Genomic DNA, 18,325 nt, shown 5'->3' on the forward strand with positions numbered 1-18,325 from the left:
GTGTGTGTGTGTATCTCTCTCTATATGCATATATATATAGAGAGAGATACACACACACACACACAAAGAATAAATGGCCTCTGGAGTGTGCTAAATCTTCCTTTNCACACAACTACTTTGCAAGCACAGAGCCCCATGGTAGTAAAATTAGGGTTTGGTCATTGCAGAGTTCTTGTGTTGTTTGGTATAGACAATATTTAACGTAAGTATAATTCTTTATAATTGACATAATATATCCATATATATGGTGTCTAATGGCCATCCTAAAGAGTACAGTGAAGTAATTACCCTCTTTTAAAGAGACAGAAATGTTGTGGCTCAGAGTTCAACTCACTTGCCTGAAATTAACAAATGGAACTTGAATCCAGAGCCTTATGTGCCTTACAGGAACTGTCACCATGTTACTTTTTGTAGTCCCCTTTTTAAGGAATATAGTCTGCTATCTGACACCAATACCTGAAATAGTTGGTATGTGATACATATATGGGTAGGGGTAATTATTATAGAATGCATTTAAAATGTCTTGGGAAATAATCCTATGAATAACATCTACATTTAAATCAAAATATGTCTTTAAGTCATAAGAAATTTGGAATCCAGGAAAAGGAAAATATAGTTAAATGACATTATAATAAATATAAAACACAACATTTTACTTTCAAAATTCGAATTACCCTATCTTCAAAAGTATATGCAAATTTTAATTATCTTGCATATGTTTTATTTATATGTGTGATGCGTTCAATATTTTCTCTCTAGACCGATTCTACGAAGAAATTTAGAAGTTTAAGTGATGGAAAATTGGATGAAGAATATTCTAAAACCCAGGAAAGAAAAAAATATATACAAAATCTGTGAAAGGTAAGATTAAGATCAAGTTACAGTAAGGGTATTCCTGGTTTTATGACTTACCATAGATCTTTCCATCCACTTGTTCTTATCGATGTCTAAAATATTTTTCCTCAAGTGTGCATGGATGGCTCAGTGGGTTAAGCTCCTGACTCTTGATCTGGACTCAGGTCATGCTTTCATGGTTCCTGAAGTCAGGCCTCATGTAGGGCTCTATGCTGACAGGATGGAGCCTGCTTGTGATTCTGTCTCTCTCTACCCCTCCCCCACTAATGCTGTCTCTCTCTCTCTCTTTCTCCCTCTGCCCCTCCCCCACTCACACACATGCTTTCTTTCTCAAAATAAATAAATAAACTCAAAAAATTTTTTAAAAATTTAATAAAATGCTTTCCCCCCAAGGATCCCAATGGCTCTCACCCTCACTGTCCTCAAGTTTTCATTCGAATGTTACCCTTTGAGACCTTCCCTGGCCACTGTATTTAAAAGTGTAACTCACCTCCCAGAACTATTTGTTCTTATTTTACTACATGGCATATGTCTAACATCTTATATTTTATTCATTTATTGTCTGTATCCTTTTACTAGAATGTAAGCTTCCTGGGGGAAGAGATTTTGACTATTTTGTCAACTGCATCTAGAAAAGTGACAGGTACTGGGTTGGTGTTCAAGAAATACTATTTTTTACACAATGGAAGCATGATAGAAGGAAGGAAGGAGGGGAGGGAGGGAGAGAAGAGAGGAAGGAGAAAGAACGGAAAAGAAAGAGTGGGAGGGAATAACCCTGAAAGGTATGTAAAAGGGTGATATTTTGCATATTATCTTTGTGAAAAAGTAGCATTGATACTTTCTGATAATTTCTGCTGTTACTTTCTACTTTACTCCTGGTGCTACTGATAAATTTAGAGGAAAAAAAGACCATTCAGGAGGGAAGAAAATGGAAAAATGAAAGAAAGTTCATGAGAGATCAGAAATTAAACAACCAACCAGAGCTGGCCTTGTTCGTATTATTTTATTTGATCCTCCTAAAGGATCTGTGAGGCAACGCACTTGAGGATTGCCAAAAGATATAGGGAAATTAAGTTGGAGATGTGCTAGTCTAAGCACCCAAAGAAACCTAAGGATGGAGAGATAGAAAAGGGCAGGGTATAAACTCAGATTTCCAATGTCCAATCCTAGGCCTTTTATCAAGGTTGAACCTTTTTTCCTTTATTGTTTGTTTATTATTTTTGTGAGAGAGACAGAGTGTGAGCAGGGAAGGGGCAGAGAGAGAGGGAGACACAGAATCCAAAGCAGACTCCAGGCTCCAAGCTGTCAACATAGAGCCCGAGGTGGGGCTTGAACTCACAAACCGTGATATCATGACCTGAGCTGAAGTTGGACGCTCAAGCAACTGAGCTACGCAGGCACCCTTTCAATCCTAGGCCTTTTAATGTTTTCTGCAGACAAACAAAAGAATGAGGAATGAAGAAGAGAAAGTAAATCATTATACTTCAAAATGTTGGCTAGGTATTTTTTAGCAGGGCCACAGTTCATCCTAGTAAAGACACTTTCATTTATATTGGAAGATTGATTTACTCATTGGAAAGCCACTCCCTAAATAGGCATGAGATTATTTGCACTGAAACACTATGTACATATTAATAACACCATTAGACTTTTTTTACAAACTTATCAAAAAGTATGATCTTGTAGAGGGTATTATATACATAATAAGTATCTGTACTTCAGCCTGGCATGTGCAGTGGAATGGAAACCTCTGGTGTATTACTGTCAAGGTAAATAAGGTATATGGAGTCATTAACAAGACAATATTTTAGAAACTTACCTAGAACTTTGCTGTAGTATGAATTCCATTCTCCCCAATAGGATTGAAATATGTAGTCTTGCAGAAGATAGGATATAGTATTTTTTACCCTCTCACCAAAGGTCATCTGGTCAGTGAGCTCTGACAAAGCTGCAGGAACATAGGAGGCAGGTGCGGGGATTTTCCCACAGTATCTCTCCACTGTTGAGGCTGGAGAGAACCTCAGTGTGTACACAAATGGAATTCCTAATTTCAGAGCAACCAGGTCCCCACAGATAGTTACTGGATCTGCTAACAACACATTAAAATCACCTTCCTGAAGTCTTGCCAGTAGCTTGGCATTGTTTAGCACTCCATCACAGATTTGTATATTTATTCGAAAAACAGTATCTAGAAATTTTCCTAGTTCTTTGTAGAAAGTCCAGAGAGTGAGAGGAGTTGGTCTGTGGTCTATCCACAGCATTATCATTTGTTCAATTAAGGAGTCTATAATTCTTCTGTTATAGGAGACAGATATTACCTCAAAATTCACAGGAGAATCAGGATTGGAGTTGATGAATAGAGTTGCTGATGAAGCCAGTACTGTCACATTGTGATTTCTTTGGATCAGCTCTTCTAGAATGAGCTCAATATTTAACCAATGGCTACCATCCGTTGGCCAAATTAGCACATTTCCACTAAGAACAATTTCACTCAAAGTCAAAATAAAAACCAGCAGCTGGGCAAACTTCTTAGGCATGGTGATATCCATTACAAAAACCATCCTACTGTAGATCTTTTAAGATAAAAATAAATTTTCAAAGTATATTTAGGTATATTTTTCAAACAGAACAATATTTAATGTGATGGCTACACTCATTCATAGGCCAATTGATCTATAGATTAAAAGGAAAATGATATAATTCAAACCTTTATATGCACTGATATGATTATTCTAACAACAGAAGTGAAATCAAATCCTATTTTAAAGGAAAAGAAGTCAAGTTATAAGCCTGGAATCTGTGTACTCTGTGCTAATAACTATAAAACATGTCTTCAATTTAATAAACCTTTCCCAAAATTAGGTTAACAAAATATATTAGTTCTTACTCCTAAAGCCATTGACTCAGAATTTATGGTATCTCCAAGTTAGACGTCCTTTATTACAGTGCAGTTTTTAGAGTTTATTTTTTAAGCTTTTTTTATGTTTACTTATTTAGTTTTGACAGAGAGCAAGTGGGGGAGGGGGCACAGAGAGAGAGGGAAAGAGAGAATCCCAAGCAGGTTCCGCACTCTCAGTTCAGAGCCTGACTTGGGGCTTGAACTCACAAACCGTGAGATCATGACCTGAGCCAAAATCAAGAGTCAGACCCTTTACTGACTGAGCCACCCAGGAGCAGCTAATATTTATTTTTTTTTTTGAGAGAGAGAGAGAGAGAGAGAGGGAGGGAGAAGCACGAGTGGGGGAGGGGAAGAAAGAGAGGGAGACCGGTTCTGAAGCAGACTCTGTGCTAACAGCAGAGAGCCTGATGTGGGGCTTAAATTTAGGAACCAAATGCTGGGATCATAATCTGAGCTGAAGTCGGATGACTCATTGACTGAGCCACCCAGGTGCCCACATCACAAAGCATTTTTACATACATTATCTAATTCAGTCCTTTCCAGAATCTTGTGAGGCACAAATGATTTGCTCCTTTTCATACAAAGTGAAATTAATATTGAGTTGCCTACCCAAAAACATATGACAAAGTAGGGCAATTTGGGCCATTATCATAACATCATTTGAGAAATTGCTGGATTTCTCCAGTATTATGCCTCATCTTTGTAAGTTTTAGAAACTATGGGAATGCACAATGGCCAGCCTTATGATCTCTTCCCCATGGCTCATATTTAGGAAAAAAAAAATGAAAACAACCTTCCTTGAGAAGAGGTTTCTCAAACATTTCAAGGTGTTTTAGATTAATTGGGTTATAGAGTAAATTACTACACATTTGATTGAGGAAAGTTTTTTTCTCTAATAAAGCATATTGACGATCATCTCCTTGGTGCAGGGAATTTTTCACTTTCTTCCATATGACATCTTCATCCACAGATAAGGAGGATAGGGCCTGGCACCAGGAGAAACAACATGCTTTTCTCACTTGGAGCTGTGTAGTAGCTTAAATTAGGTGGACACTAGAGTTCAATAGCCCCAGATTTAAAAACTGTTCTTTTATAAGCACTGTGACCCTGGAAAATTACCTAGATCCTTTCAGCCTTGGTTTTCTCATGTATAAATGAGAGATAATGACATTCATTTGTTATATTATCTTGCGGATTAGCAACAATATCTGCAAAGTTGCCTTTAAACTGCTTGGTTCAAAGCAATATTTGGTAACGTTTATAGTTTAATAAATTCATCTAAGGATTGAGCAGTAAACCAATGGGTTAGCTACAGAATGACCAGCTAAACATAGATATAATGATACTTATCAGTTGAGATTCTTACTAAATGCCAAACTGAACGAGGGCAACTATATAATGGTGCCATTTTAAAAATTAAAATTATTAGAAGTTTCTATTAAAAATAGAAAATAAGAACTAATAAAGTGATTAAAAGGATAGAAACAAGGAATTGAGAATGGAAATAAAGTGGTTTGCTTTCTTTTCATGCTCTGTTGCCTCTGAATTTACTAATTATGGGCCTTTGAGTAACAAGAAGACCAGAAAGACAGAGAAAGGGAAAGAGAGGAGAGAGAAGTGATGCTTTTAGAATTACTGTGTTTGTATCCTTCTAAGATTCAGCCTCAATTTCAATATAATGTCTTTTTAAAAAAATTTTAATGTTCATTTATTTATTTATTTTGAGAGAGAGAGAGATGAGCAGGGGAGGGGCAGAGATAGAGTGGGAGAGAATCCCAAGCAGGCTCCTCGTTTTGAGTGCAAAGCCCAAATTGGGGCTTGAACCTATGAACCGTGAGATCATGACCCGAGTCTAAATCAGTTGGACACTTAACTGACTGAGCTACTCTGGCACCCCTGTACTTTTAAAATTTATCAGATTTTGAAACACAACAGTAAAGGAGAGTATGAGTAATTCTGATGACCATTAAAATTGACCTAGTGGAAAGAATTGATGACCATTAAAATTGACCTACTGGAAAGAATTTGATGTGTCTTCATAAATTTGTGCTGTCATGACCTTCCATAAAAAAGGAGATAAAACACAGCAATGTACAAGGCATAAGCAAAAGTTTATCTATAAAATACTTATATTTGTCTAATTATTGAGGTCCATGTAAATATAATATAATAATTAATTAAGGATTATTCATTAGCAATAGTTATGCTAGCACTTAAAGCTTATCAAAATATATGCCCGAATCAAATACATGTAGGCAGCCTTAAATTACCCTGAATAAAAACCAAGGAGAATTCAAGGAGGCAATTTGCCACTCTCAAATAGTGCCTTTTCAGGACATTAACATAATCGTTTAATTTACTGAAGAACAATATCAGATAATAGAATTTATTAGCTAATATATATGCTTTTTGTTTCCAAATTATGCTTTGATATTACAGTGTTTAATTTCACAGATGTCAATAGAGATGTCTGTTATATTTATTCTCTGGTTTCCTGTATGCCTGAAATATATCATAATTGCAAATTCAAAAGTTTAAAAAGAAAAAGTAAATTATGTTTGGGGACAGATGCAGGTATAACCTTAGATTTAAATTTCCATCAAGGGAAAAAATAACAACTCTTGCCAAATATGCCTGATTTCATGACAAAAATTAAGTTCAGTGATTTAAAATTATCACGTTTGTTTGCTAATAGCTAATCTGACCAAGATTTGAGTAAGAGTGTAGTGGGATTGTCATTCTGGAGAGAACATGGGTCCAGTTTGTCCAGCTCCGTCATTTTATATATAAGAAAGCAGATCAAGTAATCTCAGTCACATTGCTAGTAAGTGGCAGATTAGATGAATACATGACTATTCCACTTCCCAGCCCAGTATTCTTTCCTTTTTATTCTACTTTTTATTTATTTACTTATTTATTTAATGTTTATTTATTTTTGAGAAAGAGACAGAGTAAGAGTGGGGGAGAAACAGAGAGAGAGAGGGAGACACAGAATCAGAAGCAGGCCCCTGGGTCTGAGCTGTCAGCACAGAGCCTGATGCTGGGCTCGAACTCACAAACTGCAAGGTCATGATCTAAGTAGAAGTCAGACGCTTAACAGACTGAGCTACCCAGGTGCTCCTCAATTCTAGTTTTTCAAATGTGAGATACTGGGGCACCTAGGTGGCTTAGTCGGTTAAGCTTCTGACTACGGCTCAAGTCATGATCCCCTGGTTTGTGGGTTCAAGCCCCACATAGGGCTCTGTGCTAAGAGCGCAGAGTCTGCTTGGATTCTGTTTCCCTCTCTCTCTGCCCCTCCCCAGCTTGCACTCTGTCTGTCTCTCTCTCTCAGAAATAAATAAACATTAAAAATAATTTAAACAAATAAATAAAATGTGAGATACAGTTTATAACAGCAAAAATTAGAAAACCATTATATTTTGTAACTGTGAATATTTGATAATATGACATCTTAAACATAATTAAAGAGCCTAGAAAATGATATTTTTAAATAGATTTCTGAGGCATCAATATATGAGTAGTATGAGTGAAAACTAAGTCAACCAGAAAAGTTTGCACCTATTGGAAGATAGTCCTTGTGCTTTGAATCAAGTTCTCGTTTTCATTCTACTTACTTTGCAAAGAAATACTCCAAATGGTGATAAAATAAACAGAAACTTCTCTCAATCCTATTTGATAGTATTTTTGTTGTTAAAGAGATAAGTGCAGCCCCAAAATGAAGTCATGTTAAGGTTCCATGTCAGTAAACCAAGATCTAATATCTATTCTAATTGCAGGTTCAATCCCCGGTTTGAAATCTTTAACCAGCCAAGCTGTAATTTTCTGGAAAACCCTAGGATGTAATATGCTGAACTTTCTATTCCCCTCAGAAAGGCAACTTTGCCTAAAACACTGCATTCTTTGCTAATAATTCTCCACAACCAGCCCTGTTTCAACCTTTTCTTTCCTATGGCTCTACAGAGCTCCCTGCTACTTACTAGATGGGATGCTGTCCAATCCCTGAGCCATTTAATAAATCCAATTAGATATCCAAATTTGATGAGCTGAATTTGTGTTGTTTAACAGTGTATATACCACTTGCTGGAGAATGTAACTGTATAAAATTAAGATTTAAAGTACTTTAAATTACGTATAATACTATCAGTTTGAATTGAGAATCCTTAAAACAACATTTTTGTATTCAAGTTCTTTCTTATAACTTTTTTCCCCCAATTACATGCCCTGGCTTGAAGGTCTTCTCTTCCTATGTGTGCTCTCTGAGCATTATAATGAATGGGTAGAATTTAATTGTGCTAATTAATTTCTCATTGTTCTTTGGTTTTGGAGGAGGTCTCAAAGGCCATAAAAGCTTAGAAACCACCGTTTATATTGATGGAGAGAACAAAGGTCATATTGGAGATTTTATGACCTTCATACTCAGATGGAGAACAAAGGCAAAAGAAACTTAGAACAAATTAAATTTCCTTACAACTTGCAGCCAAAGTACTTAGGACTGGCGGAGTGACTTTCTTCAAGAAACTCAACTGCCTCGATGTTAATATTTCGCTAAAAGCAAAGGCAAATAACTAATCAGGTTATCCTGACCTCCAGGATCGCTTAAGTCTCCTTTTACATTTAAAAATTCCTTTAGAAAGTTCCTTTATCTCTAACTCCCAAAGATACATGTTAATAATTATCCTCCAAGCATATGGCCCCCTGATAGTCATCTGAAGGGTCTCATCCTTCATAATGATATGGAAAACAAAGGCAAAAGACATTTAGAACAAATTAAGTTTCCTTACAACTTACAGCCAAAGTACTTAGGATTGGCAGAGTGACCTTCTTCAAAAAACTCAACTGCCTCGATGTTAATATTTTGCTAAAAGCAAAAGGTAAACAGCTTATTAGGTTATCCTGACCTCTAGGATCTTGTACATCTCCTTTACATTTAAAAATTACTTCAGAAAGTTCCTTTATCTCTAACCCCTCAAGATATATGTTAATAATCATCTTCCAAGCATATGGCCCCCTGATATTCATCTGAAGGGTCTCATGACTAAGGTTTTACTAGACAATAATAAACGACATTTTCCTAGCAACAGCTAGCCCCCTCCAGGTCCTGGAAACCTTAATTCCAAAATTCTTGAGAGACTTATGCTATCCCTAACTCCCACCCGGCTTGAAAGTATATAGTCAGCCACTCCTTCCCAGTGCAGCTCTTTCTGCCCACGGATCCTTTCTCCGTGCCCTAATAAAACCACCAAACTCCATGCCTTAATAAAACCACCATACTATTTTAAAAAACTGAGTAATCGACTCCTTAGTAACGTTAGTTTTAGCTTCACTTTAGTTTCCTTTTTTTTTTTTTTTAGTTCCTTGATTGGCATTTAGTTTATCCTTTTGAAAACTTAAAATTAGATTACCTTTTCTCCCCCTTTGTTTTGTTCTTTATAAAGTGAATATCTAGAACTTTCCTTTTAGCTCAGGTCTTCGATCAAATGCTTCACAATTTTCTTGATTGTAACCTCAGGCAAGTTATTCAGCCTCCTCAATACCAAGTGTTGGAGGATGATTGTTCCTATTTCCTATAGTTATGAGGACTAAATGAAAAAAAAAAGCATGTAAATTACTCAGAACAGCATCTGTGCTCAATAAGTGTTAGCTACTTAATGATAATGTAGGGAGAGAATCTTACCAATTCAAGGGTCCTTGGGTGGTTCAGGTTAAATGTTTGACTTTGGCTCAGGTCAAGATCTCATGGTCTGTAGGTTCAAGCCCTGCATCAGGCTCTGTGCTGACAGCTCAGAGCCTGGAGACTGCTTCTGATTCTGTCTGTCTGTCTCTTTCTCTCTCTGCCCCTCCCCAACTTGTGCTCTGTCTGTCTCTTAAATAAATAAACATTAAAAATTTTTTAATTAAAATAAAAGAATTACCAATTTAACCAGATCTCGTCACCTAGGCCCCCTTCCTCTCCTGGACTTCTCACATAATGGTCCCCTGGGAAACCTGAGCTTTGGTGTTAGTCATGCTCAGTCTGAGGTACATCACAAATGATATGATTACCAATGTATTGAGTACCAAAGTTCACAAAGGGTTTACTTTAAGAAATCCACACATAAAATTCAAGATTATACCCATAAAAATGATTTTCTTTCCATTCCCTTTCATTGAATGTGGGCAAAAGAGTGAGCATACTCTTGAAACTGCTCATGTCCCACAGCAAATTCTATCTTGGATGTCATCTTGCGGCTGTCAACCCACTCAGGGTCATCATTATGAAAAAGAGATGCTAACAGAGGTCATTTGAAAGGTTCTTATCAAACAAAATAAATTTACATAAAAAATAGAGGAAGAAAGGAAGAAAGAGAGAAGGAAGCAAGAAAAAGATTGGGGAGAGAAAAAGAAAAAAATGTTCTGAACCAAAATGTATTACTCTTCAGGGAAAAAACTCCAATACATTCGTTTTTTTCTTCTTTAAAATAACTACTGGAAATCAAGTATTTTAGAGATATACATTTACATTTGTTTCATTTCTAGCACTTTATTTTACATTAATTACCTATGCTCAGTGTTAAGTTCATGCAAAGATCTGAATAGTATAATCATAAATTTTTTGAAGATCTGTTGTTTTCCCTATTTAATATATTTACAGGAAAGTCTATTGTTATTATAGATGGCATTAGTTCTTAGAGATTATTCACCAAATATTCATGTATAATAATACATAGAATCCATATAAACCTACTATATAAAGATTGTTCACATAAAAAAGCTATTTGTTTCTATCCTGGTTAAAGGATAAAACTGTTAATAGTAATAGGTCATGTTTATGGATTATAAATATTTTTTACTGGTTTAAATGCCATATTGTTATTTTCTTAATTGCTCCCCCAATTTTGGTGGTTTTTTTGTTATTAATTTGTACATAAAAACGAGATTTTCCTGGGGCACCTGGGTGGCTCAGTTGGTTGAGCATCTGACTTCAGCTCAGGTCATGATCTCATGGTNTTTTCCTGGTTCAACTTTAAATAAATACATTTGAAATCTGCAGAAGCCTTTTCATACTTTCAGTTAAATGTTGCTTTTAAGGTTCTCTTAGGACCAGAAACCTATGCTCAGACAACTCACCCCAGGCAACAGAGTCTCGTGGAGACCAAGGCCCAAAGAAACAGCAAGATTCCTAGTGATACCATGAGCCAATGAAACTCCATTTAGCAAATTTAACATAAGTAAGATATAGAATAGCAGACTTCAAAGGCTAAATCCACCTAAAGAAAGAGGAAAAGTACCCAAGAAAGTTTAAACCTAAACAATATTCTGAATAATTGATGGACTTGCAACCGAATTTTTAAAAGGAAAGAAAATTTTTTCTAGAAGGTTTGGTGTCAGACTTTCATTTGAAAACTATTTTCTCCTAATAGTCACTATATAAGTTTAACAATCAATATTTCTAAGCCTTAATATTCTCATCAGTGATAGTTTTTTCTTCATAAATTCATTGCAAGATAAAGAGATATAACATGAGAAGGACTTATCACAGTGTGTAGTGCACAGGAAGAAATCAACAAATGTGATCTGTTATGATTTTGAATTATGAGTTTGAACCAAATACCCATAATCTGAGAGAAGCAATTTAGACATTATAATATCCGATTCCTAACAATTAGCAGAGATTAAGGACTCACTCTGAGCTTATTATTGCATTCCACCACAGAAAAATAATCTTAGAGAAAGTTGTCCTACTTTTTACTCAGGTGTGGCAGTTTGAGACTTGAGAGTTCATTATAATGACTTTGATCAGAGCATTCAAACTAAAGTAGAAATTACACACTGGAAGGAAGTGATTTTTATAAGTCATTTCCATTTATCATTCTCATTTATCATTCTCCATGTACAGAGGCTTGCACAAAAAATGAATTATTCTGTCATGTCAGTAGTTTTACTTCTTACCTGGTCTTTTCAATATGAAGGTTCATGTCCCTAAGCATCAATTAGAAGAATATTGTTGTAAAGACAACTTAAATAGTCATTTTAAGTCAAAAGAGTGTAATTTGATTAGAAACATGGTATTATCAAAATCAGAGGATAAGAACATTGTTAGAAATCTTAATTACATTCCCATGAACAAATTGTTTAGAAAGATTAGTCTCATGTCTTATGACTGGGAAAATTGTGTGGTCTTATTACCAGTATTAACTTACAAGCAAAATACAAAGGCACATGTGATTCTATAACTGCCAGTATGAGGAAGGTTTATCTGGAGATTAATCTCACCAATGTGAATAAGAAGCATTATGATCATGATAATTATCGTTCCAAGACTGAGAACAAATAATTGAATAAAACATAAGTAATGAGATAAAAACGTAAACATATATCATGACCAAGGAGCTCTCTGTGTACATTCCTCTATTTCATTAAATTGAGTTACTGTGCATATTCAGATGTCTGTTTACTATATACATGAGAAGATTAAAGAGTTTTTTCAGATCTTGACAACTTGATTGCCTCATAAAATTTCCATTTCTTCATCCTCTTTCCTCATTTTTAAAATCCTGTTTTAACTGTACAATATTGACCATTCACTTCTATCTTCATAGGACAGTTTACAATCAACATAGTAGCTATGCTTATTCTCTCTGAATAACAGTACAACTCGGTCTTCATTTATATCCCAGGAGATAAAACACCTACTTTTGAATTTGGGGACAACTACTTAACATACCCAGAGGAGATGATGAACGAATTAACAATCCTGTTAACAATCCTCGCCAATGAACTCACACATTTATGGTCAATTAACTTATGACAAAGAAGCCAAGAATATTCAATGGAGAAAAGACAACCTCTTCCATAAGTGGTGTTGGGAAAACTGGACAGGGAGAAGAATGAAACTTGATCACTTACACCATACACAAAAACTAACTGAAAATGGTTTAAAGACTTTATAATAAGACTCGAAACCATACAACTCCTAGAATAAAACATAAACATAAATGGTAAGCAACTTGACCTCAGTCTTGGTGATGATTTTTTAGATTTGACTCTAAAGGGAAATGTAGCAAAAGAAAAATAAACAAGCATAACTACATCAAACTAAAAAGCTTCTACATAACAAAGGAAACCACCAGCACATGAAATAACAACCTACCTAATGGGAAAAAATATTGGTAAATCATACATCTGATAAGAGATCATTATCCAAAATATATAAAAACTCCTATAACTCAAGAGCAAACAAAACAAAATCAAATAAAACAAAACCACTTGATTGAAAAAATGGCCAGAGGATATGAATAGATATTTTTCCAAAGAAAATACACAAATGGCCAACAGTACAAAAAAGGTGGTCAATATCACGAATCATCAGAGAAATGGAAATCAAAGCTACAATGAGATATCACCTGACACCTGTTAGAATGATTATTATCAAAAAGACAAGGCATAACAACTGTTGGCAAGGATACGGATAAAAAGGGAACCCTTGGACACTGTTGGTGGTAATGTCACTTTGTATAGTCACTATGGAAAACAGTAAAGCAATTCCTCAAAAAATTAAAAATAGAACTACTATGTCATCCAGTAATTCTACTTTTGGGTTATACCTAAAGGAAACAAAACCACTGTTTTGAAGAGATAATCTTCATCCTCATGTTCGTTTTAGCTTTATTTACAATAGCCAAGACATGGAAACGACCTAGGTGTCCATCAATGGATGAATGAATAAAAAAAACTGTGGTATATGTATCTGCAATAAAATATTATTCAGCCATTAAAACAAGTGAATCCTGTTATTTATGATAATGTGTATGGATCTTAAGGGCATATGCTAAGTGAAATAGTCAGAGAAAGACAAATACTGTATGATCTCATTTATATATGGAATATGCAAAAAAACACCTCAACTCATTGTTACAGAGAACAGATTGGTGATTGCCAGAGGTGGGGGGTTGGAGGGTGGTGAAATGGGTGAAGAAGGTCAGAAGGAACAAACTTCCAATTACAAAATAAATTAAGTCCTGGAGATATAATATACAGCATAGTAACTATAGTTAATACTGTATTATATATTTGAAAGTTGTTAGAAGAGTAGATCTTAAAAGTTCTTACCGTAGGAAAACATAATTTATGTATGGTGACAAGTGTTAACTAGACTTATTGTGCTGATCATTTTGTAATGTACATATATAGAGAGAATCACTATGTTGTACACCTGACACTAATACGTTATATGTCAATTAAACCTCCATTAAAAAAAAAGAAACCATCTTAATCTCTTCTTCATGCCTCTTAACACGCCTAACCAATTATCCATTAGCTTTTACTAATTGCACAGCTAACACAGCTAACACAAATTGAGTGTTTTCCAGCTCCTAGACACTTTTGTAAAATCCTTGTATTGTTACCTAATTTAGCCCTTGCAGTAGCCCTGTTAGAGATGATGTAAATAAGTGCAGGTATAAAAAGAATTAATTACTTCTCCATAGTCACATACTTGTAAGCAGAAATTGTTTATCAAAAGCCTTCTTTCCTAATTGCTTTACTACATTGTCTCATCTGCGTTATTCTTCTCCACGTATAAGTTACTTCACTTACACATGCTCTTATCACATCTTTCCTGGAGCCACGCAGAAGTCTGTAACCTAACACTGTTTCACTCTAGGCCCACATCTGTCTAGATATTTTATATAAGATGCAATCTATACATTCCTTTGAACTGTTCCCAGTTGTTCAGTAGATAAAAACCAAATGATTAGCATGAATACAAGAAGCTCTGAAAATATTTATTGGATTAATTCATTTTCGCAATCCTGATATCTCCACGGCTCTTTCACATGCATCTTATACTTCCGGCCTTCATAAATAATGAATTGTCAATAATACCCAGCACGACATTGGACACAGTTTGCTTCCCCACACTTATTTTGCAGGAAAATTAATATTCACTGTTTGTTTAAATTTTTCCTTGTACATCACCTCAACTCTAGTTTCTCAGAATGTCACGCTCTTCTGTCAACGTATGTTTTTAAACACCCACACACACATTGTAGGAAACAATCTCTTCCAATTTTTTCTACACACCACTGAAGTTTCTAGGCAATTTCTGTTTTCAGTGCAATATCTAAATGGGAATTCAGTCCTATTATTAAGCTAAAATATTTGTTGCTAGATATTACCCATAAAAGAATTTAGTTGGTATCTTTGAGTCCATAAAATTAGAAAACAACACACAACAGGTACAAAGCATATTGTTACTTGTCTTCCTTCCTGCTCTCAAGTGATACTAATAGTTATCAATATGTAAGATTGAAAAATAATAGCCACGGGAAAGTAAAGAGGTGACACAAAGCTCTGCTCTAATTCAGAAAACAATTTAAAAAATTACATACCCAAAGCTTTACTATAGTAGGAATCCCATGATTTCCAAAGAGTGTCAAACATGTAGTCCTGTAGACTGTAGGAGATGAAATTTCTTACTCTGTCAGTGAAAGACATCTGGTCCGTGAGTTCTGATAAAGTAGCAGGAACATAGGAAGGAGGGTATGGTACCTTCCCACAATGTTTTTCCACTGTTGAGGCTGGAGAAAACCTGAGGGAGTACATAAATGGAATTTCCAGCTTTAAAGCTACTATATCACCACAAGGAAATACTGGATCTGATATCAGGACCTCAAATTTGCTTCTCTTCAGCTTGTCCATCAGCTTTTGGTTTTTGAGAACACCGTCACAGATTTCTCTAGATACCATGTGGAATTCCTTGATGACTTTGGCTATCTCTTGATAGAATCTCCAAATGGTTGAAGGATATGGCCTCTTGTCCATCCATGTCAAAACAAAGTCCTTGATCAATCCTTCTATTCTTTCTTTGCCAAAGGGCACCTGATATATTTCAAATGTCAGAGATGGGGTAGAGGTTGGTGTGATGAAAAGTGCACCAGAGGCAACTAAGACAGTCACATTATGCTCTTTTTTAATCAACTCATCTATAATTATCTTAATGTTCAGCCAATGACTACCTTCCATGGGCCAAATCAGAACATTCCCACCAAGAGTGATTCCTAGGAGACTAATCTGGAGGGACAACAGCAGAATGTTCTTGTTTAACATGATGTAGCTTGATGTAGAAGATTTGACGAGTTATGACATAAAGTTCTCTGCTTTTCAAGAAAAAAAGAAAGAAAAATTATTTCAGTTTTGATTCAAAACAATTGATACTGTTAAGAGCCTTCTCTCTACCACATGATTTTACTCGTGGCAGCACCCTATTTTATGATGATTATAGGCTTTTTTTATGATAATTATCAGCTAACACGTATCTTACCTCTCAACCTGTTGTTTTAGCTTGGGAATGATTCCTGCTGTCTGATCATTTTCTTAAACTTGATCCTTCAACCTTTTCATTGCAACTCATAATTGTGAAATTCTTGCGGTTAAATGGCTCGAAGCTGTTGTGTACCTCAACTCTACACTCAGGCCTAGGTATTGAAGTCTCAGATTGGAGCAGAACTTATTCAGAAATGTGGAGATGCTAAGGCCATAGGTTTTCCAATATTTAATACATTTAATATAGTGTCAATAGCAACAACTAAACATCATTATAGTAGTTACTGGTTATTAATAGATAATATTATTACAAAGGAATACTTACAAAAATGTGAAGTACGAGCAAATAGAGTAAGTATGTGTATTGCTACTTTAATAGTATGTTTAGGAAAATATTTTATGTTAACATGGAGAAAAAAATTATGAGTAAATAAATGAACTGTGTACAAGTATACATGCAAGAGACGACGGGTAACATTATGAGTCAATAGGAATTCTTTGAAGAGAAATGCTAATTCAAGCATCCTTTATGGAAAGTGCTGCTAGAAAGCTAGCTGGTCAGTGTGAATAACAAATAATTTACATCTACAGTCAACCTTTCATAATTGCTAGCATTAATTAAACACTCACTGTGTGTCAGACATTGTGTAAAGTGTTTTACGTATGTTAATCTCATTTATTTCTCACTACAAAAAGATTCAGTCAAGTAGATCCTATATTCTCATCAGAGAGGGAAGAACCATTGCTCAGAGAAGTTTAATAATTTGCCAAGTTCATATAGTAGAATAAAAAAAGAACTGGTAGTAGCAGCCTTCAGGCTCTTTGACTTTCCAGAGTCCATTGTATTAACCACTAAGATCGATTGCCCTATCAGCGGTTATCATGTCCCCTTATCAAGTATGAGCAACCTATCCATATAAACCATAAAGTGCCCAAAACGTGCTGACACAATATAAAACACACAATATAAATGTGTGTAACCCATACTCGATAGTGTAGGAAAATCATCTGACTACAATTATCTCTATGAAAAGTGTGTGTGTGTGTGTGTATGCATATGTCTGTGAATAAGTAGAAATGACTTATTTTTGTTTTAATAAATCTATTGAAATTAGAAATTCTATACTTTTTAGTGATGTCTTTGCTGAGCTCCCCCGTACCAGAGGTAATCTATACTGATGCATTTGCTGCTTCTATAAAACAGTTACTAACTTTTCCAAAGTACTATTCAGAGTTTGGAAGATTTCAATTCCAACTCTGCATACTAGGATTTTACGGTATGCACAAAATCTCTGTCTGCTGGTGTCTACCTGATCCGTAGTTAATTGCCAGGATACCTTAGAATAGTTGTCGTGATTCACTAGAATGAGCAACTAACTGGTCACAACTCACTGATATTCACTCTCAGGGAATCAGATTCAGTTTTAAACAATTAAACTATAGTCTTTATTAAGTTTATTTGTGTTTATTGTGTGGCTACTAGACAGAGAACTCCCTGCTAAGTGAAAAGTGAATAAAAGAGATAATTCTAATATCCATTTTATGCTCTCTGTGAAGATAACTGCATACATAACTATAATAAAAGTCAGCATAGTATATTAGACTCAGCATGATAACATGAGAAGAATTTCAGTTTTAGAATCAAGCCAAAGAATTGTAGTGTGACATTATGCTGCTTAACATTTATGAGACTCAGTTTTCTCATCTGTAGAGTAGAAATTGAAAGCAATTTAAGAGGCTTTTAGGAGTATTAAGTAATGTAATATAAATAAAATGTTTATTAATATATAATAAATGAATAACTATTCAATAAATACTATACATTATGTAACTATATGAACACTATAAAGATAAATTTATATATTTAAATAAATAAAGTAATACTGATTAAGCTACGACAATAGTGCCTGGAATAAAAGACACATTTAAAATCTATTCTCTTTCTCATTTAATTCCTTCTCCTCCTAACCAGAGAAAGTGACGAGTGCTTTCAGATTAAATGACACAGGTAAAATGTGTCAGAGCTCTATAGAGATTGCTTTCTGTTTTTGGGGAATTAGAGGTAGGGGTAATGATAGGGAAGTTTTCATTAGAAACACAGTATTTGATGCTCATCTTGGAGCTTGAAGTGTCTGAACATGAGTGATAAGCAATGTGCATAAAGGAAACCAGTGTTATGTCAGAAATCAACCTTTTGATGTTTTTAAAAACTATCTTAATAATGGGACAGTCTTAAGAAAACTTCTCAAATTATTGAAGTTAAATTTT

General features: G+C 35.0%; 1 protein-coding gene and 1 long non-coding RNA gene across 5 annotated transcripts in view; one reads left to right on the plus strand and one right to left on the minus strand.

Moving 5' to 3' along the window:
* Positions 1–13,476, plus strand: part of LOC144219994 (uncharacterized) — a 34,326-nt gene extending 20,850 nt beyond the window's left edge. Inside the window, exons 3-4 of the long non-coding RNA XR_013331576.1 lie at positions 760–861; positions 12,412–13,476. This is a non-coding gene — a long non-coding RNA (uncharacterized LOC144219994). The remainder of the gene's footprint in view (positions 1–759; positions 862–12,411) is intronic.
* The window catches only part of LOC144219948 (UDP-glucuronosyltransferase 2A2), a 42,747-nt gene extending 26,906 nt beyond the window's left edge, over positions 1–15,841 (minus strand). For 2 of the 4 annotated variants that reach the window (XM_077750067.1, XM_077750058.1), the window contains exons 1-2: positions 15,126–15,841; positions 2,675–3,306 (exon numbers count right to left, since the gene is read on the minus strand). In XM_077750067.1, the coding sequence (XP_077606193.1) occupies positions 2,675–3,306; positions 15,126–15,841 (1,348 nt within the window). Of the gene's footprint in view, positions 1–912; positions 1,077–2,674; positions 3,307–15,123 lie in introns of those variants that run through there. The other 2 variants (XM_077750076.1, XM_077750078.1) reach the window with 2 other exon arrangements.
* Positions 15,842–18,325: the final 2,484 nt, after the last annotated feature.

This window comes from Crocuta crocuta, unplaced genomic scaffold (assembly GCF_008692635.1).
Source record: "Crocuta crocuta isolate KB4526 unplaced genomic scaffold, BGI_CrCroc_1.0 scaffold1, whole genome shotgun sequence".
Taxonomy (NCBI): domain Eukaryota; kingdom Metazoa; phylum Chordata; class Mammalia; order Carnivora; family Hyaenidae; genus Crocuta; species Crocuta crocuta.